The sequence below is a fragment of the Salvelinus fontinalis genome, chromosome 16 (assembly GCF_029448725.1).
Source record: "Salvelinus fontinalis isolate EN_2023a chromosome 16, ASM2944872v1, whole genome shotgun sequence".
In the NCBI taxonomy this organism is placed as follows: Eukaryota; Metazoa; Chordata; class Actinopteri; order Salmoniformes; family Salmonidae; genus Salvelinus; species Salvelinus fontinalis.
Genome location: NC_074680.1, coordinates 45917393 through 45939017, shown reverse-complemented (window position 1 = coordinate 45939017; position 21625 = coordinate 45917393). Strand labels below are relative to the sequence as shown.

The window sequence follows — 21625 nt, the reverse complement described above, 5'->3', positions numbered from 1 at the left end:
AGGAGGATGCCCTAGAGGGGTAAACCACAACACGGGATCGTTGAGCTAACCAGCTAACTTTAATAAACCCGAAATAACTGTTGATTTTCTGATTCATTAGAGCTTCTCCAGTAGTTCTGAAAGTGGAATACTATGTTACACAGTATGTGCCCAACGTCATCGCCCTCTCTCTTTCTCGCTGCGTCCACTGAGCGGTTGGGCCCGCCCTGCAACCTCATTGGATAACTCTGGGCAGGCCTCTTGCTAGCGGTCACTCAAATACGAGGGGCTCATTGGCTGGGGCTGGCCCTTCGTGGGGGGAAATGTAACCGCACAGCTTCAAGAAAAGTTGCTTTCAAACTAGGGATTTTGTGGCTAATTGAGGTAAGTTTTTCTGCGTGTATAAATTATACATTGACTTCTCCAGCGGGAAGTTTAAATTATACTTAGTCTCCAAAGTACCGGAGCACGTCTTTAAGAAAGCTAAACCTGTTTTGGTTTAGTCCATTAGATCATGCTCATTTAAAGCTTATCTTTCAAAAAAATTAAAAAAGTTAATTCAAAATGTTTTGGCAATTTAGCGGGCTAATAACTCTGTGATCCTGTTGTGTACCTTTCTGATGAGCTAAACTTCTGTCTCCCAAACGGCTTGGGCCTGTTAACCAGTGGTTGTGTTATTGTCGGAAACAATACATGTCAGAGGACTGTTACATTTGTAGATTGTATTGCATAGAATTTTAATGAGAAAACAATATGTACAGTACTAGTCAAAAGTTTGGACACCTACTCATTCAAGGGTTTTTATTTTTACTATTTTCTACATTGTAGAATAATAGTGAAGACATCAAAACTATGAAATAACACATATGGAATCATGTAGTAACCAAAAAAAAGTGTTAAACAAATCAACATATATTTTAGATTCTTCAAAGTAGCCACCCTTGAGAGAATGACAAGCCGTCAAGGCAAAGGGTGGCTACTTTAAAAATCTCAAATATGTTGATTTGTTTAACACTTTTTTGGTTACTACATTATTTCATAGTTTGTCGTCACTATTATTCTACAATGTAGAAAATAGTAAAAAATAAATTAAAACCCTTGAATGAGTAGGTGTGTCCACTGGTACTGTATAGTAATACATTTTAAAGACCATGGAGTAGGTGTGTCCACTGGTACTGTATAGTAATACATTTTAAAGACCATGGATCAAAGCCATTTAACCTTTTCTTGCATCCCAAAAATTAACCAGCTTTTTTGGGGGGGCCATTTTGTTTTTCAATGTTAATTTACATGTCAGGTTGTTGTCATGGTGATAAAGGTCTGACCAAAGAGGTTTGTACTGTAACAGAGTTCCGAGTACCGAATGGAACCCCTTCCCCTATACAGTGCACTACTTCTCTGGTCAGAAATAGTGCACCATATAGGAATTAGGAAGCCATTTGGGAGCCCACAGAAATACATGAGGCACGGTGATTTGTCCATCGTCGTATAAATGTAACATTCACTACAAGACATCAGCGTTTTTTAATTAAAATGGGAGAAAATATCTCTGTCTGATCTTCAACATACAGTGATTTAATTATCTAAAAAGGAGAACGTCACGTCGTGTCCATTAGGAACCAAACGGATTGAAACGGATTGAAACGGGAGGCTACCAGTAGGCTGCACTCCAATACGAAGCGCTCACTTTGTTTTTTCCCCTCGAACACCACCCCGGTGTTGACTCGTTTAAAAAAAACGACGTTGGTCAGGTTTCTGCCAGAATGGTGTTACAAATATGAAACGAGAATAAAAAAATCAACAAAAAAAAATCAATAGGTTTAAATAATTTATTGATAGTTGCTTTTTCAAAAGACAATAGTTACAATTACAGATTAAAGAAATTGACTGTACACAAGAGGATTGTGTATTACTTGAGTGCATAGTTTGGGGTTTTGAATGAAAAACAGGCATCGGTTGGAGGAAAAAGACAGACTAGCTGTTTGGTCCCTCTTCCTTTTCTACAGGCTTGAGAAAAAAAGAGTTGTTTTCGCAGCAAGCTATTGCTTTTGTCCTGCATCTGCACTTCATGAGGTTAAGAACAGACGGGTCGTAACTAGCCGTATGGTGACATCATTAAGAACAGACGGGTCGTAACTAGCCGTATGGTGACACCATTAAGAACAGACGGGTCGTAACTAGCTGTATGGTGACACCATTAAGAACAGACGGGTCGTAACTAGCCGTATGGTGACACCATTAAGAACAGACGGGTCGTAACTAGCCGTATGGTGACACCATTAAGAACAGACGGGTCGTAACTAGCCGTATGGTGACACCATTAAGAACAGACGGGTCGTAACTAGCCGTATGGTGACACCATTAAGAACAGACGGGTCGTAACTAGCTGTATGGTGACACCATTAAGAACAGACGGGTCGTAACTAGCTGTATGGTGACACCATTAAGAACAGACGGGTCGTAACTAGCCGTATGGTGACACCATTAAGAACAGACGGGTCGTAACTAGCCGTATGGTGACACCATTAAGAACAGACGGGTCGTAACTAGCCGTATGGTGACACCATTAAGAACAGACGGGTCGTAACTAGCCGTATGGTGACACCATTAAGAACAGACGGGTCGTAACTAGCCGTATGGTGACACCATTAAGAACAGACGGGTCGTAACTAGCTGTATGGTGACATCATTAAGAACAGACGGGTCGTAACTAGCTGTATGATGACATCATTAAGAACAGACGGGTCGTAACTAGCCGTATGGTGACACCATTAAGAACAGACGGGTCGTAACTAGCTGTATGGTGACACCATTAAGAACAGACGGGTCGTAACTAGCCGTATGGTGACACCATTAAGAACAGACGGGTCGTAACTAGCCGTATGGTGACACCATTAAGAACAGACGGGTCGTAACTAGCTGTATGGTGACATCATAACTAGTTGTTATTGCATAGCTTAGTAACTGTGGTTTACTAAGCTCAGAGCGGAGACGGTCACCATCACAACATAATAAAAGGCATTACAAAACCTACATCCAGAAAATAACCAATTATCAGAGGCAACTTCCCAAACGGCATCTTATTCCCATAGTGCAATATGTTTGACCAGAGCCCGTAGTCTAAAGTAGTGCACTATATAGGGAATAGGGTTCCATTTGGGGTCCAGCCAGAGTACATTCACATACAGAAGATCATCAGGAAATGCACTTCAGATGTTTGTTTTGGCAAAGCTACGGTATCTTGGGACAACTGAATCATTAGTGTTATATTAGGCAGTAACCCAAATGGCATTCTATTCCCTATATCGGTGTTTCCCAACCCTGGTCCTCCTGTACCCCCAACCCCGGCCCTCCTGTACCCCCACAACCCCGGTCCTCCTGTAACCCCCACAACCCCGGTCCTCCTGTACCCCCCCAACCCCCAACCCCGGTCCTCCTGTACCCCCAACAGTACACCAACCCCGGTCCTCCTGCACTCCCAACAGTAGACCAACCCCGGTCCTCCTGCACCCCCAACAGTAGACCAACCCCGGTCCTCCTGCACCCCCAACAGTAGACCAACCCCGGTCCTCCTGCACCCCCAACAGTAGACCAACCCCGGTCCTCCGGTACCCCCAACCCTGGTCCTCCTGTACCCCCAACAGTAGACCAACCCAGGTCCTCCTGTACCCCCAACCCCGGTCCTCCTGCACCCCCAACAGTAGACCAACCCCGGTCCTCCTGTACCCCCAACAGTACACCAACCCAGGTCCTCCTGTACCCCCAACCCTGGTCCTCTGTACCCCCAACAGTAGACCAACCCCGGTCCTCCGGTACCCCCAACAATACACATATTGTAACGCCTGTAACTTGTCAATGAATCTTCAAGCCCTCGATGAGGTGTGTTTGTCCAGGGCTACAACAACAACGTGTACTGTTGGGGGTACAGGAGGACCAGGGTTGGGGGTACAGGAGGACCAGGGTTGGGGTACTGTTGGGGGTACTGGAGGACCAGGGTTGGGGGTACTGGAGAACCAGGGTTGGTGTACTGTTGGGGGTACAGGAGGACCAGGGTTGGGGGTACAGGAGGACATGGGTTGGTGTACTGTTGGGGGTACAGGAGGACCAGGGTTGGGGGTACTGTTGGAGGTACAGGAGGACCAGGGTTGGGGATACTGTTGGAGGTACAGGAGGACCAGGGTTGGGGGTACTGTTGGAGGTACAGGAGGACCAGGGTTGGGGGTACTGTTGGAGGTACAGGAGGACCAGGGTTGGGGTACTGTTGGAGGTACAGGAGGACCAGGGTTGGGGGTACAGGAGGACCAGGGTTGGGGGTACAGGAGGACCAGGGTTGGGGTACTTTTGGGGGTAGTGGAGGACCAGGGTTGGAGTACTTTTGGGGGTACAGGAGGACCAGGAAAACACTGCCCTATGTAGTGCACTACTTTTGACCAGGGCTAATAGGGAATAGGGTGTAATTTGGGCTGAAGATATGTTTCCAGTAGCTTATGTGTTTTAAATCATGAAGTATGACTTATAGTGATGCACAGAGCCAAGTTCCTGACATGGAACGCTGTACTGTATCCTACAAAGCGCCAGGTCTTAATGAAGACCTGTTCCATATCAGAACTTCAAAATCTCCTGTAAGACAATTACATACGTTTTAGAGGATTGTCTTATAAAAAAGGAAGTATTGATGACAATTACAATATATCACATTAAAATTGTTGAAAAGTTCAATAATATCCTTTCTGTTTTATGGGGCGGGCTACAATTACAAAAACATTTATGAAACAGAATTCATATGGAAACGAGTTCCTAAGGCAACGCTGCTGGTCCTTTAAATGGAAATGTTTTAAATATAATTTTAACAAAGCAAAAAAAATAACAGGCAAGTGCTGCCTCTGATGAAAAGGCACAATCTCAACCCGTCGTCTTATTATAGTCTTTTATGGACATTCAAACAAGCAGATCTGTCAGCCTGTAATCTTCCTGTCTCTACAAAACAGAGGAGGAGGAGCTTCCCTACTGTAGTAACCTCAGGAGGAGGAGCTTCCCTACTGTAGTAACCTCAGGAGGAGGAGCTTCCCTACTGTAGTAACCTCAGGAGGAGGAGCTTCCCTACTGTAGTAACCTCAGGAGGAGGAGCTTCCCTACTGTAGTAACCTCAGGAGGAGGAGCTTCCCTACTGTAGTACCCTCAGGAGGAGGAGCTTCCCTACTGTAGTAGCCTCAGGAGGAGGAGCTTCCCTACTGTAGTAGCCTCAGGAGGAGGAGCTTCCCTACAGTAGTAGCCTCAGGAGGAGGAGCTTCCCTACAGTAGTAGCCTCAGGAGGAGGAGCTTCCCTACAGTAGTAGCCTCAGGAGGAGGAGCTTCCCTACAGTAGTAGCCTCAGGAGGAGGAGCTTCCCTACAGTAGTAGCCTCAGGAGGAGGAGCTTCCCTACAGTAGTAGCCTCAGGAGGAGGAGCTTCCCTACAGTAGTAGCCTCAGGAGGAGGAGCTTCCCTACAGTAGTAGCCTCAGGAGGAGGAGCTTCCCTACAGTAGTAGCCTCAGGAGGAGGAGCTTCCCTACTGTAGTAACCTCAGGAGGAGGAGCTTCCCTACTGTAGTAACCTCAGGAGGAGGAGCTTCCCTACTGTAGTAACCTCAGGAGGAGGAGCCTCCCTACTGTAGTAACCTCAGGAGGAGGAGCCTCCCTACTGTAGTAACCTCAGGAGGAGGAGCCTCCCTACTGTAGTAACCTCAGGAGGAGGAGCCTCCCTACTGTAGTAACCTCAGGAGGAGGAGCTTCCCTACTGTAGTAACCTCAGGAGGAGGAGCTTCCCTACTGTAGTAACCTCAGGAGGAGGAGCTTCCCTACTGTAGTAACCTCAGGAGGAGGAGCTTCCCTACTGTAGTAACCTCAGGAGGAGGAGCTTCCCTACTGTAGTAACCTCAGGAGGAGGAGCTTCCCTACTGTAGTAACCTCAGGAGGAGGAGCTTCCCTACTGTAGTAACCTCAGGAGGAGGAGCTTCCCTACTGTAGTAACCTCAGGAGGAGGAGCTTCCCTACTGTAGTAACCTCAGGAGGAGGAGCTTCCCTACTGTAGTAACCTCAGGAGGAGGAGCTTCCCTACTGTAGTAACCTCAGGAGGAGGAGCTTCCCTACTGTAGTAACCTCAGGAGGAGGAGCTTCCCTACTGTAGTAACCTCAGGAGGAGGAGCTTCCCTACTGTAGTAACCTCAGGAGGAGGAGCTTCCCTACTGTAGTAACCTCAGGAGGAGGAGCTTCCCTACTGTAGTAACCTCAGGAGGAGGAGCTTCCCTACTGTAGTAACCTCAGGAGGAGGAGCTTCCCTACTGTAGTAACCTCAGGAGGAGGAGCTTCCCTACTGTAGTAACCTCAGGAGGAGGAGCTTCCCTACTGTAGTAACCTCAGGAGGAGGAGCTTCCCTACTGTAGTAACCTCAGGAGGAGGAGCTTCCCTACTGTAGTAACCTCAGGAGGAGGAGCTTCCCTACTGTAGTAACCTCAGGAGGAGGAGCTTCCCTACTGTAGTAACCTCAGGAGGAGGAGCTTCCCTACTGTAGTAACCTCAGGAGGAGGAGCTTCCCTACTGTAGTAACCTCAGAGGGGTGGGACAACGGTTCCCCAGGGCTAAACTTCATATGAACAGTGTAGAATGAGAGTCCTTGAAGTCCCATGTCGAGCTAGCCACAGAGTCCATTACCTCCTTCCAGTCAGTTCAGGGTTGTATTCATTAGTGCACATCGTAGCAAACTGTTTAGCAACAACCAACTGGTTTATTATTGGACAAATTCAGGTAGGTCCGTCCTTGTTTTGTCCCCCTGTTTGCTTCCTAGTGAATTACGACCCAGTTCACATGTTCCCTGTGAAGTTCTTGCCTAACTGCTGCTGGGCCTGAGCGTACCACTGCTGCCTCGGTTTCCTTTGGTCCACCTCAGACAGCAGGGCCTGACGGTAGGCCTCGTAGGACTTGACGATGCGCTCCAGTTCCTTCATGAAGAGCAGCTTCAACATGCCCTGGTACGTGTCCAGATCCACCAGCTGGAACAGCTCCCACTTCAGGATGTGGTCATACCTGGTGGAAGAGAGAGGTGAGCACCGGAACATCCTGTCTGGCTCCTCCTTATACCTGAACATCCTGTCTGGCTCCTCCTTATACCTGAACATCCTGTCTGGCTCCTCACTGTCCACATCCTTATACCTGAACATCCTGTCTGGCTCCTCCTTATACCTGAACATCCTGTCTGGCTCCTCACTGTCCACATCCTTATACCTGAACATCCTGTCTGGCTCCTCACTGTCCACATCCTTATACCTGAACATCCTGTCTGGCTCCTGACTGTCCACATCCTTATACCTGAACATCCTGTCTGGCTCCTGACTGTCCACATCCTGTCTGGCTCCTCCTTATACCTGAACATCCTGTCTGGCTCCTCCTTATACCTGAACATCCTGTCTGGCTCCTGACTGTCCACATCCTGTCTGGCTCCTCCTTATACCTGAACATCCTGTCTGGCTCCTCCTTATACCTGAACATCCTGTCTGGCTCCTCCTTATACCTGAACATCCTGTCTGGCTCCTCCTTATACCTGAACATCCTGTCTGGCTCCTCCTTATACCTGAACATCCTGTCTGGCTCCTCACTGTCCACATCCTTATACCTGAACATCCTGTCTGGCTCCTCACTGTCCACATCCTTATACCTGAACATCCTGTCTGGCTCCTGACTGTCCACATCCTTATACCTGAACATCCTGTCTGGCTCCTCCTTATACCTGAACATCCTGTCTGGCTCCTCACTGTCCACATCCTTATACCTGAACATCCTGTCTGGCTCCTGACTGTCCACATCCTTATACCTGAACATCCTGTCTGGCTCCTCCTTATACCTGAACATCCTGTCTGGCTCCTCACTGTCCACATCCTTATACCTGAACATCCTGTCTGGCTCCTGACTGTCCACATCCTTATACCTGAACATCCTGTCTGGCTCCTGACTGTCCACATCCTTATACCTGAACATCCTGTCTGGCTCCTCACTGTCCACATCCTTATACCTGAACATCCTGTCTGGCTCCTCACTGTCCACATCCTTATACCTGAACATCCTGTCTGCCTCCTCACTGTCCACATCATGTCTGCCTCCTGACTGTCCACATCCTTATACCTGAACTTCCTGTCTGCCTCCTGACTGTCCACATCCTGTCTGCCTCCTGACTGTCCACATCCTGACTGTCCACATCCTGTCTGCCTCCTGATTGTCCACATCCTTATACCTGAACATCCTGTCTGCCTCCTGATTGTCCACATCCTTATACCTGAACATCCTGTCTGCCTCCTCACTGTCCACATCCTGTCTGGCTCCTCACTGTCCACATCCTTATACCTGAACATCCTGTCTGCCTCCTCACTGTCCACATCCTGTCTGCCTCCTCACTGTCCACATCCTGTCTGCCTCCTGAAAGTCCACATCCTTATACCTGAACATCCTGTCTGCCTCCTCACTGTCCACATCCTGTCTGCCTCCTCACTGTCCACATCCTGTCTGCCTCCTGAAAGTCCACATCACAGGGAAGTGTAATCATAATACATAGGACTTGAATAATGCTCGTTTAAAACCCAAAGACGCTTTACAGTAACGCAGCAACAGTAAAATCCTTTTACAGCAACAGTAAAATCCCTTTACAGCAACGGTAAAATCCCTTTACAGCAACGGTAAAATCCCTTTACAGCAACGGTAAAATCCCTTTACAGCAACGCAGCAACAGTAAAATCCCTTTACAGCAACGGTAAAATCCCTTTACGGCAACGGTAAAATCCCTTTACAGCAACAGTAAAATCCCTTTACAGCAACAGTAAAATCCCTTTACAGCAACAGTAAAATCCCTTTACAGCAACAGTAAAATCCCTTTACAGCAACAGTAAAATCCCTTTACAGCAACAGTAAAATCCCTTTACAGCAACAGTAAAATCCCTTTACAGCAACAGTAAAATCCCTTTACAGCAACAGTAAAATCCCTTTACAGCAACAGTAAAATCCCTTTACAGCAACAGTAAAATCCCTTTACAGCAACAGTAAAATCCCTTTACAGCAACAGTAAAAGGTGACAAGAACCTCTAATATAGCCGTCACTACATCAATAAACACAATAACCTTTTCCAGGATATTGAACCTATGCAAGTTGTCAAGTTATGAGAAGGAGTAGAGTATCGAGCCCCAGGCTTTCCCCACTGCCTCAGCCATGGAAACAAGAATGGGGGTAAATCCCCACAGCTATATGGAGGACAGCCAGGTGGAGGTTACTCACTTGAGCGGGGCGCGGGCGTACACCTGCAGCCAGTCAGGGATCTCTGCCGTGTGGTACGGGTTGGCTGGGACCATCACTGGATGGTTCCTCTCTGAGGGGCGAGGCTGGTACACTACCGGAGGGGGCAAGGGAGGGGGCTGGTCATAACGAGGCACGCTGGAGCAGAAGGAGGAGGAGGGGGTTGGACAGTAAGTATGGACAGAGGCCAGGAGTCGAGTTTATCATGTCAAAAACAAAATGGTTTAAAAAAGAGAACAAAGAAGAAGTCAACATTTCCTCCCTGACCTAGGAGCACAGGAGCACAGTCCGTCAGTCTCTACAGTCTACCTAGGAGCACAGTCCGTCCGTCTCTACAGTCTACCTAGGAGCACAGTCCGTCCGTCTCTACAGTCTACCTAGGAGCACAGTCCGTCCGTCTCTACAGTCTACCTAGGAGCACAGGGGTGGAGTATCTCTGTCTCTACAGTCTACCTAGGAGCACAGTCTGTCTGTCTCTATAGTCTACCTAGGAGCACAGTCTGTCTGTCTCTACAGTCTACCTAGGAGCACAGTCTGTCTGTCTCTACAGTCTACCTAGGAGCACAGTCCGTCCGTCTCTACAGTCTACCTAGGAGCACAGGGGTGGAGTATCTCTGTCTCTACAGTCTACCTAGGAGCACAGTCTGTCTGTCTCTATAGTCTACCTAGGAGCACAGTCTGTCTGTCTCTACAGTCTACCTAGGAGCACAGTCTGTCTGTCTCTACAGTCTACCTAGGAGCACAGTCTGTCTGTCTCTACAGTCTACCTAGGAGCACAGTCTGTCTGTCTCTACAGTCTACCTAGGAGCACAGTCTGTCTGTCTCTACAGTCTACCTAGGAGCACAGTCTGTCTGTCTATAGTCTACCTAGGAGCACAGGGGTAGAGTCTGTCTGTCTCTACAGTCTACCTAGGAGCACAGTGTCTGTCTCTATAGTCTACCTAGGAGCACAGGGGTAGAGTCTGTCTGTCTCTACAGCCTACCTAGGAGCACAGGGGTGTCTATACTGGGCCCTCTTGTTGACGTGGTCTACGTAGTAGGTTCCAAACTCAGCCGACTCCACCTTCTCCCAGCCAGGGGGCAGACCCTCCCGCTCCAGGGGGTGGGACCAGTGGGTGGTGTTGGTGTTGTGGTCGATGTAGTACTTCCTGCCTCGGATGGTCCAGTCTACCGTCCAACCACGGGGCAGGGGGAGGTCCTCGCCGCTCGGACTGGACAGGTTCCCCAGAGACTTAGCCTGCATCAGACCGATACCTGGGGACCCAGAGAGGAGGAGAGCAGAGGAGAACAGTTAGGCTGTGTCCCACTCCCAAATGACACCCTATTACCTAGAGCGGGGTTTCCCAAACTCAGTCCTGGGGCCCACTGGGTGCACGTTAAGGGTTTTTGCCCCTATCACTACACAGTCGATTCAAATAACCAACTCATCATCATCATCATCATCAAGCTTTTAATTATTTAAATCAGCTGTGTAGTGCTAATAGTTCGCCTAATTTCAGTTTGTGACAAAACAAGCAAAGTATTATAGTGTAGAGAATCATTGTACCATCTACACCGCTGAGAAATATATATTTTACATAATCAAAACCCATTGTATTTTTCAGCTGGTGTACAAAACTAAAAATATGCAAAAAAAACTAAACTTAACAACGGGAAGCATGTTTCAATGAGAATTACTATACCACATATTTATATGGAAATTGTCAGGTTACCCCCCCCCCAAAAAAAGTACATATTTCAGCTTTAAATGCATACTTTAAAATTGTGAGGCTAAAAATGAAAAATCCTTAAAGTATGATAAAAAAAAGTGTTTAAAAAAAAAATCGAAATGTTCCCACTACAACAACAAAAAATACATTTTATTTTGTCCTTTAACATTTAATTGAAATACTTTAGAATTCCATTCATTTCTATGGAGGACTGCTCCTCCAAAGCCTGGCCAATACATAACATCAGCAATCCAGGGGTTTATACACACACACACACACGTCATTGGTTGGTGCTCATTGGGTCCGTTAACATGGAAATTATATCAAATTACATTTTACAGGCTCAAATGAGAACTGCAGCATCAAAAATAGAGAGTAGATATTTTTTCAGCACATTTGTCAGCTGGAATCTGATCAATTCTGCTTGTGAGTGATGGACGACACCACGATTAGTGCTCTTAGCCAGCGAGTAAGTGAAGGACTGGAATGCGCATTCCACAAAAAATACCCTCCTCCGTCCACAGAAAGGGAAACATTGGTTCAGTCTGTTCCAGAGCATTGTCCGAGAAGAGAAATTACCTGGGATAACTAGTAAATCCCCCCAAAAGTTTCAATCTATACTAGTAACAGTACTGGGAGTAGCCAGCCACCTAGAAAAAGTAGACAGCCAAGCCTTCAAAACATTTTTACGAAAGATCAATATTTTGGGTGTCCTCTGGCACATTCTAATGCCTTGATTCCATCCAAAATACACAGAGAAAACTATTGAATATTTTATCAAAATTGACATCCCAGATTAGAAAGAGGTGGTATTGTGTAAACGGACTTTACAATTTAAAATGACTGAAAATGTATGAATTCTGTCAATTTAAAACAAAAAAGGTAGGGGAGTGTTTCAGAAAACCAGTCGGCATTCTGGTGTGACCATCATTTGCCTCATGCAGCGCGACACATCTCCTTTACATAGAGTTGATCAGGCTGTTGATTGTGGCCTGTGGAATCGCCTGTGGAATCTGGTCCCACTCCTCTTCAATGGCTGTGGAAAGTTACTGGATATCGGCGGGAACTGGAACATGCTGACGTACACGTCGATCCAGAGCATCCCAAACATGCTCTACGGGATTCTCTCCCTCTAACCCTATTACGGGGGCTGAGTCACTGGCTTACTGGTGATCTTCCATGCCGTCCCTAGGAGGGGTGCGTCACTTGAGTGGGTTGAGTCACTGACGTGATCTTCCTGTCCGGGTTGGCGCCCCCCTCGGGTTCGTGCCGTGGAGGAGGTCTTCGTGGGCTATACTTGGCCTTGTCTCAGGGTAGTAAGTTGGTGGTTTGAAGATATCCCTCTAGTGGGTTGGGGGCTGTGCTTTGGAAAAGTGGGTGGGGTTATATCCTGCCTGGGGGTAAAGTTGATTGATATGGTGAGTATGCAGGCCATGGAAGAACTGGGACATTTTCAGCTTCCAGGAATTGTGTACAGATTCTTGCGACATGGGGGCGTGCATTATCATGCTGAAACATGAGGTGATGGCGGCAGATGAATGACACAACAATGGACCTCAGGATCTCATCACGGTATCTCTGTGCATTCAAATTGACATCGATAAAATGTCATTGTGTTCGTTGTTCGTAGCTTAGGCCTGCCCATACCATAACCCGACCGCCACCTTGGGGCACTCTGTTCACAACGTTGACATCAGCAAACCGCTTGCCCACACGACGCCATACACGTGGTTTGCGGTTGGTTGGACCTACTGGCAAATTCTCTAAAAACGACTTGAGGCGGCTTGGTAGAGAAATGAACATTAAATTCTCCGGCTACAGCTCTGGTGGACATTCCTGCAGTCAGAATGCCAATTGCACGCTCCCTCAAAACATCTGTGGCATTGTAATGTGGCCTTATTGTCCCCCAGCGCAAGGTGCACCTACGTAATGATCATGCTGTTTAAATCAGCTTCTTGATATGCCACACCTGTCAGTTGGATGGATTATCTCCGTAAAGTAAAAATGCTCACTAACAGGGATGTAAACAAATGTGTGCACAACATTGGAGAGAAAAGCTTTTTGTGCGTATGGAACATTTCCGGGATGTTTTATTTTAGCTCATGAAATATTGGACCAAGACTTTCTTTACATGTTGAGTTTTGATGGATTCTGGGTTCTGACTCCTAACCTTGGAATAGTGTTAATTATTATTATTGTTATTTGATTTAACTAGGCTAAGTTAAATGATCATGTATCCTATTGAAATATTGAGGGCTGTAGTCTGGTTTCTACACCAGAAGTTAATGGGTATGTGTGAGAGGAATGTATATGGTGGAGGCAATTAAGCTTGGAATGTACTGAGTGAAGGAAAGATAATCACATGGTTGCAGGCACTGATAAGGGTGGAGAGATGTGGTTTAGTGAGGAATAGAGGTCCGGTCAGGTCACATTAAGGGAGAAGGAACAGTTTATTGCCCGCGTCACTTAATTTCTTGCCTAGCAATAAATATGTAATGTTTAGAGAGAAGGAGGACGTCATCCAAATTGAGGTATATACACTGCTCAAAAAAATAAAGGGAACACTTAAACAACACAATGTAACTCCACGTCAATCACACTTCTGTGAAATCAAACTGCCCACTTAGGAAGCAACACTGACAATAAATTTCACATGCTGTTGTGCAAATGAAATAGACAAAAGGTGGAAATTACAGGCAATTAGCAAGACACCCCCAATAAAGGAGTGATTCTGCAGGTGGTGACCACAGACCACTTCTCAGTTCCTATGCTTCCTGGCTGATGCTTTGGTCACTTTTGAATGCTGGCGGTGCTTTCACTCTAGTGGTAGCATGAGACGGAGTCTACAACCCACACAAGTGGCTCAGGTAGTGCAGCTCATCCAGGATGGCACATCAATGCGAGCTGTGGCAAGAAGGTTTGCTGTGTCTGTCAGCGTAGTGTCCAGAGCATGGAGGCGCTACCAGGAGACAGGCCAGTACATCAGGAGACGTGGAGGAGGCCGTAGGAGGGCAACAACCCAGCAGCAGGACCGCTACCTCCGCCTTTGTGCAAGGAGGAGCACTGCCAGAGCCCTGCAAAATGACCTCCAGCAGGCCACAAATGTGCATGTGTCTGCTCAAACGGTCAGAAACAGACTCCATGAGGGTGGTATGAGGGCCCGACGTCCACAGGTGGGGGTTGTGCTTACAGCCCAACACCATGCAGGACGTTTGGCATTTGCCAGAGAACACCAAGATTCACTGTCATTATGTGGTACTGTGTGTAGATGGGTGAGAAATGTTTAATTCAGGCTGTAACACAACGCGGAATAAGTTAAGGGGTATGAATATTTTCTGGAGGCAAAAAGTATTCATACCCCGGTGAGTATTCATACCCCGGAAAGTATTCATACCCCGGAAAGTATTCATACTATTTCAAAATTTTGGTAGGTTACAGCCTTGTTCTAAAATGGAATAAAATGTTTTATAAATAGCTAATTTACAAAAAAAAATGAATTATCTACTTTTACATAAGTACCGTGCCTCTACTCAGTACTTTGTTGAAGCACCTTTGTCAGCGATTACAGCCTAGAGTCTTCTTGGGTATGACGCTACAAGCTTGGCACACCTGTATTTGGGGAGTTTCTCCCATTCTTCTCTGCATATTCTCTCAAGCTCTGTCAGGTTGGACGGGGAGTGTTGTTGCACAGCTATTTCCAAGTATCTTCAGAGATGTTTGATCAGGTTCAAGTCCGGGCTCTGGCTGGGCCACTCAAGGACATTCAAGACTTCCCCACAGCATGATGCTGCCACCACGCTTCACCGTCAGGGATGGTGCCAGGTTTCCTCCAAACATGACGCTTGGCATTCGGGCTAAAGAGTTTAATCTTGGTTTCATCAGACCTGAGAATCTTGTTTCTCATGGTCAGAGAGTCCTTTAGGTGCCTTTTGGCAAACTCCAAGCGGGCTGTCATGTGCCTTTTACTGAGGAGTGGCTTCCATCTGGCCACTCTATCATAAAGGCCTGATTGGTGGAGGGCTGCTGAGATGGTTGTCCTTCTGGAAGGTTCTCCCATCTCCACAGAGGAACTCCACAGCTCTGTCAGAGTGACCATCGGGTTCTAGGTCACCTCCCTGACCAAGGCCCTTCTCCCCTGATTTCTCAGTTTGGCCGGGCAGCCAGCTCTAGGAAGAGTCTTGGTGGTTCAAAACATATTCCATTTAAAAAGGATGGAGGCCACTGTGTTCTTGGGGACCTTCAATGCTGCAGACAATTTTAGGTACCCTTCCTCAGATCTGTGCCTCGACACAATCCTGTCTCTGAGCTCTACGGACAATTCCCTCATGGCTTGGTTTTTGCTCTGACATGCACTGTCAACTGTGGGACCTAATATAGACAGCTGTGAGCCTTTCCAAATCATGTCCAATCAATTGAAATTTATCACAGGTGGACTCCAAGTTGTAGAAACATCTCAAGGATGATCAATGGAAACAGGATGAACCTGAGCTCAATTTCAAGTCTCATAGCAAAGGGTCTGAATACTTACGTAAATAAAGCATCTGTTTATTTTTGTAATAAATTTGCTAAAATTTCCAAATACCTGTTTTCGCTTTGTCATTATGGGGTATTGTGTCTAGATGTTTTAATTAAAAAATATATATATTTTAGAATAACATAAAATGTGTCTTGTCACAACTGATTGTCTCAAACGCATTGAGGAAAAAATTACACAAATTAACAAGGCACACCTGTTAATTAAAATGCATTCCAGGTGACTCCTTCATGAAGCTTTTTGAGAGAATGCCAAGAGTGTGCAAAGCTATCATCAAAAAAAAGGGTGGTTACTTAAAAAAAAATCTCATATCTAAAATATATTTTGATTTGTTTAACACTTTTATGGTTACTACATGATTCCATATGTGTTATTTCATAGTTTTGATGTCTTCACTATTATTCTACAATGTAGAAAATAGTAAAAATGAAAAGAAAAACCCCGGAATGAGTAGGTTTGTCCAGACTTTTGACTGGTACTACACTTTTACCACTTTTTGTTGTTGTTGTCACAAAACTACTAACATAATCCCAATCAATTTTTAAACCTGGTACCGGGTTACCTTAAAAACAGAACACCATTGTGTTTGTGAGAGTCTCCTCATCCCATAGTAGGGTCATATTAGTTTGTTGCCCGAACAGTTTTGGACGCTACAGACAGAGGGGGGGGGTCGTATACGCTACACATGTTTGTGAGAAGACAGATTTTCAGGACATCTCCTGGGTCTGACAAACAGAGCTGTAGCTCTGCCATTTTACACTGCGGATGGGAAGACCGACATAGGCAGATGCGGTGTATTGAGATGCCAAACGGTGCGTCAAATCAACTCTTCCGGATTACTGTACACACAGAGAAAGACTTTTGGAAGTCAACATTTGAAATGAAGCAGTCTGGGATTGAGGTATTTGACTTGGGGAAGGGCGGTCCCACTCAGTCTGCAAATTACTAGTTTGCAGCCAGACTACATTTTGAAGATCCAAACAGTGAGGTTTAACTGAACCGGCACCACCCCTTTCTCTTAAGGCTTTATCCAAACAAACAAAAAAACAAGGATCTGCTGAGTACCCGGAACAAATGGTAGCAGCAAAGAAATACTCATTTCTACACCTGTTTATAAACTGTGCTGACTAGTTACAATATAGCTCCACGGCCAATGCATTCATGCTCATTCTGAAGAGTGGCAGTCCAGGAATTAACCATTGAATATGTAGTCTAGTCACCACATCCAATGAGCTGCCTGCCTACTCACCACGTCCAATGAGCTGCCTGCCTACTCACCACGTCCAATGAGCTGCCTGCCTACTCACCACGTCCAATGAGCTGCCTGCCTACTCACCACGTCCAATGAGCTGCCTGCCTACTCACCACGTCCAATGAGCTGCCTGCCTACTCACCACGTCCAATGAGCTGCCTGCCTACTCACCACGTCCAATGAGCTGCCTGCCTACTCACCACGTCCAATGTGCTGCCTGCCTACTCACCACGTCCAATGTGCTGCCTGCCTACTCACCACGTCCAATGAGCTGCCTGCCTACTCACCACGTCCAATGAGCTGCCTGCCTACTCACCACGTCCAATGAGCTGCCTGCCTACTCACCACATCCAATAAGCTGCCTGCTTACTCACCACATCCAATGAGCTGCCTGTCTACTCACCACATCCAATGAGCTGCCTGCCTACTCACCACGTCCAATGAGCTGCCTGCCTACTCACCACATCCAATGAGCTGCCTGCCTACTCACCACATCCAATGAGCTGCCTGCCTACTCACCACATCCAATGAGCTGCCTGCCTACTCACCACATCCAATGAGCAAAGCAATGTCAACCTATTATTCCCCATATCCTAGCGGACACAAGGATGTTTGGCTCATCTCAGTCACGAAGAAAAATAACTTTGCAGCTGTTTCTGAATAATAAACAATGCCGTGCTGGAGGTTGGTAACATTAAAATAAAACCCAGTCCTAAAACAAAAATGTAGACCTAAAATAATTTGTATGTCATATCATAGGAATCACACAGATTTGTAGTGGGCAGTTCAGATTTGTCACTTCAAGCCCAAATACATTATACGTTGACTAAAAATGATGACTTGACTTAAATCGTTGTGCAACATCATGGCTAAGCTCTGGCCATTGTCTTTCAGCTGGGAAAACGTGGCTTTTTACTGATGTGGGTAATTAAGGCCTTAGTCATAATTTTCTTCTTGTTTACAATAAATTACAACGTTTCCTTATGACTAAGTCATAGATTTGTTATGCTCCTTTATTAAATACGTATCAAATTTCAAAAAAGGTGCATGGTAACAGTTGAATAAGTTGAGAGAAAAAGATAAAAAGAAACCCGCACACTGCTCCTGGATAGTATCACTGCTCTTTATTAAGCTTTACGTATTATCCTCAAGGACTTCGTCAGAGCTTTTCAAAAACAAAAAAAAGAAGAAGAAGCAGCTCTGACGTAGTCCTTGAGGCCGATACGTAAAGCTTAATAATGAGCAGTGATACTAGCAAGAGCAGTGTGCGGGTTTCATATTCTTTACCCTCATCATATTGTATCCAATTGAAATGGGTTCAACTGATATTTTTTTTTTTAAAGTATTAAGTAAGACTTATTTGGGGTGATTTCTGGGATAGTTTCAAAATTTTTATTTTCCTTTTTAATCCAGGACTAAGACTAATTTATGTCTGGGGAAACCACCACTTTATGCTTACCTGTTGGCGGTCTGTTGGGGGTCGGGGAGGTGTGTTGTTGTGGTGGTAGTCTTTGGAAGTTTGGATGTTCGTTGTGTTCATAGTATCTATAGTCCTCATGGAAGCGTTCAGGTGCTCTGGGCTGCTGTGGCCTGGGCTGAGGCCGTCTCTGCTGCTGCTGGCTGTCGTAGTAAGGCTCCGGAGGCGGAGGGTAGTAGTAGCGTCCAGTGTCCCCGTTCTCAGCCGCGGGGCTCACGTCCGTGAGGAAGGACTGTGAGGAGCCTCCGTACTCGTGGGTTATATCTCCCAGGCTACGTGGTAAGTACGGAGGGGCTGACATCCTATGGCTTTCCCTCCGAGCCACCTCGTGGGGTGGTCTCTGCACAGGGGCGCGCATGAAGCTCTTGTTGCGGGCCACCACAGGCTCAGGGCTGGGTCCCACTGGGTAAGCTGAGGGTCCTGGCTCCGGCAGAGGGACCTCTGTGCGTCTGGGAATAGTGGGTCCATGTCGGATGAATGAGGGCATGAGATCTGAAACAGACCAACAGGTGTATGTGTCAAGAACATGGGGGGGGGGGGGGGGGGGGGGGGGGGGACTACAAGCGTGAAAAAGTTGGGTATTCTACAATCATTTACCAATCCACAGAATCTTATCATTGACACAAAGATCCCGGGAATCCGTCTCTACATTCTGGGCATACAGATTAGAGTTCGGACTCATCCGCGCTCTACCAACATCTTTAGTCTTTGGTTAGTAACTAAAGCCTTTGACTCAACAAAATAATGTTAGGAAATCAACAATGGATGTATTAATGTAACGTTCCGGACCAGAGCTAGCTAACTAGTTAGCCGAATCGCGCTTGGGACCAGAGCCAGCTAACAAGTTAGCCGCATATATATCAACTTTGGCAAACGCTAGCAAGCTAGCTGCTAGTTAGACATGCAGAAGACACAGTAACTATTAAATATTATGTTTACCAAGCTTCTTATGCTTGGGTATCATCATGACCAAAAACTCACGACTTGTAAAAAGTGAACGAAGAGACATTGCTAACCTAGGTAGCTAGTTAGCCAGCCAACTTACTTCTCAGGACTGGTGAGGTCTCCTTCTTGACATATTTCCCGTGTACCTCCGCTGGTTTCGACGCCTCACTTTTACTTTTCTTTCTTGAAAGCATAACTCAAAAATGAGACATCAATGCAATGTAATAAACTCGTGGAAAGTTCCCCAAAAACTACGAGCGTCCCTTCCAATCAGAAGTGTGTACATTTTAGCTAACGTTAGATAGCTAGCTAGCAAGGCTAATTAACTACAGACTTGATTATTAACGTTAGCTGGCTAGCTAACGTTAGTTAATTTACGCATACCTGTTGCTAATTTTCTGACAATCTAGACAAAAGACAAAACAGAACGATTGCTTGTATCAACAAATTCTAGCCAGTTTTGCTTAAGTAAAGTATTTTCGCCCCGTTAAATCACTGTTTTTCTTCTCCAAGCCAGTTGAAGTCGAAGTTGCTTTTCCATTCAGTGGACTTATCCAGCACCCAGCCCATGTCATCACCCCACTCCACACAAACTGCTCAACGCCTCCACAATTCATTCCAGCCAGCCCGCGGAGGGTTGTGGGATGGGAATACCACAGTGAAGTCATACCGTAGCTACATTTGCTCACAGTTTAAAATACAACAGGGAGAAAAGGGGGTTAAAAAGTTTTTTTAAACTATATATATATATTTTAATTATTAGATATATTTTTTTAAATACGTTTCTTTTTGTATCTTTTATTTTTTGTATTTTTTTTTTGTGGTTTGAAGGATATCACTTGCTTGTGGCCAAATAGACCTCTGCACCATCCCAAGTAGCCTCTTGTCAAAGTCTGTTTTGAAGGGATGGCCCAACTGAATAAATACCAACAAACATCCTCACATACCATATGAGAATGGGCTGTCATTCAGTCATTCATTATCAGGAATGTTTTCTGGTACAGTTGTAAAAAAAAAAAAAACTTCGCTCATCGTCAGTGACAACTTTTGTGATCAATTTAACATTCTTTGAGACAAACTGGACAAACTGAAACAAACATTTATTATTGGATACAAATAAGTTATATGCAAATTTTTTCCCTAATATTATATTGAAAGATGAATGAAAAACCTTAAAACTAAAAAAGGTACTGTATTCTTAAAATTAGGTATGTGACATGTGGGACATACAGTACAATGTGTAAATAACGGACAATAAGTGAACGTCTGAATAACCCTCAGAGCTGTCCTGTAGCTAGTACGATGAGAATTAATACAAATGCTCCAAAACTGGAGATTCAATTAAAAGTTAATTTGATAGGCATGGAATGTCTTCTGCTATGTAAAGCACTAGTTTTCCTCTATAAAAATAAACACTTTGAAACATTTGTAAATGCCACAATTAAAATAAAAACATCTGCAATGTTTTCATACTTTAAATGAATAAGAAGATGCTGGTGTAATACTTTACTGACAGTGGTAAAGCAAGTGCTGGTGTTGGACTGGAGAGAACAGAACCAGAGGGGTACACGGCAAAGCAGGATCAAAGCGTTAGATAGCTAAGTTGCCTAAATATTCTGATATAACGTTTTATTTTGTAATAAAGATGAGCTTGAAATGGGCATGGTCTCATTTAACAAAACCAAAAATACATTTCTAGGTTCAGCTTTTTTAATCAACAATAAAGTAAAACAGTTATTTCTGGTTGCTTATCAAAGTTACATGGCTAACTCATTGATTCTGCTTTGTAGTATATCGCTCAGGGTCGATGATAATGCTGTAATGTACAAGTATTGGGGCTTGGGTATGCCAGTAGATGGAATGGTAGTGTAACACTGTAGTTCCAACCCTGTTTAGCACACACCTAGCTGATACATTAGGACCAGTTGATAGGTAATAAATCAAATCAAATGTTATTGGTCACATACACATGGTTAGCAGATGTTATTGCGATTGTAGCGAAACGCTAGGGCTCAGGTGGGCTCAGGTAGGGCATAGGCTCAGGTAGAGTGTAGTCTTTTGCGGCCACTCCGTCGTCCTCAGTCTCCAACCTTGGAGTGTTACTGGACACCCCACTTTCTCGGACAAAAAAATAAATAATAGATCTGCCAAAAAAAGTATTATTTCACCTGAGAAACATCACCTGTTCTCTCCAAACCTGCTGGTTACCTCCCTCGTCGATGACTGCAATGTCCTCCTTGATGGTTTACGCCCTCAAAAAGCAGCCACAGGATGCAGATTTTGCAGAACAGCGCCACACAGAAACCTGGAGATCTGCCCACATCACCCCATTCTAGCCTCCACTGGCTACCCACCTAATTCAAAACCAACTTCAAAACCCTCCTGTTAGTCTTCAAAAACCCTCAATGCCTCTGGTC

At 45.5% G+C, this 21625-nt stretch overlaps 1 protein-coding gene across 1 annotated transcript; it reads right to left on the bottom strand.

The window, feature by feature from the left end:
• Positions 1-5736: 5736 nt before the first annotated feature.
• On the bottom strand, positions 5737-19844 carry LOC129813249 (protein salvador homolog 1-like). Its single transcript, XM_055865549.1, has 5 exons — positions 19309-19844; positions 18246-18755; positions 10275-10545; positions 9274-9429; positions 5737-7040 (listed from the first exon to the last, which is right to left on the bottom strand). The coding sequence occupies exons 1-5, from the start codon at positions 19400-19402 to the stop codon at positions 6818-6820; spliced, it is 1254 nt and encodes a 417-aa protein (XP_055721524.1). The 5' UTR covers positions 19403-19844; the 3' UTR covers positions 5737-6817.
• Positions 19845-21625: the final 1781 nt, after the last annotated feature.

Coding starts and splice junctions, on each gene's coding strand:
- LOC129813249 (XM_055865549.1), bottom strand. CDS start 19,402: ATGCTTTCAAGAAAGAAAAGTAAAAGTGAGGCGTCGAAACCAGCGGAG. Junction 18,756..19,308: donor GACCTCACCAGTCCTGAGAA/GTAAGTTGGCTG, acceptor GGTCTGTTTCAG/ATCTCATGCCCTCATTCATC. Junction 10,546..18,245: donor CCCCAACAGACCGCCAACAG/GTAAGCATAAAG, acceptor CTGGGTCCCCAG/GTATCGGTCTGATGCAGGCT.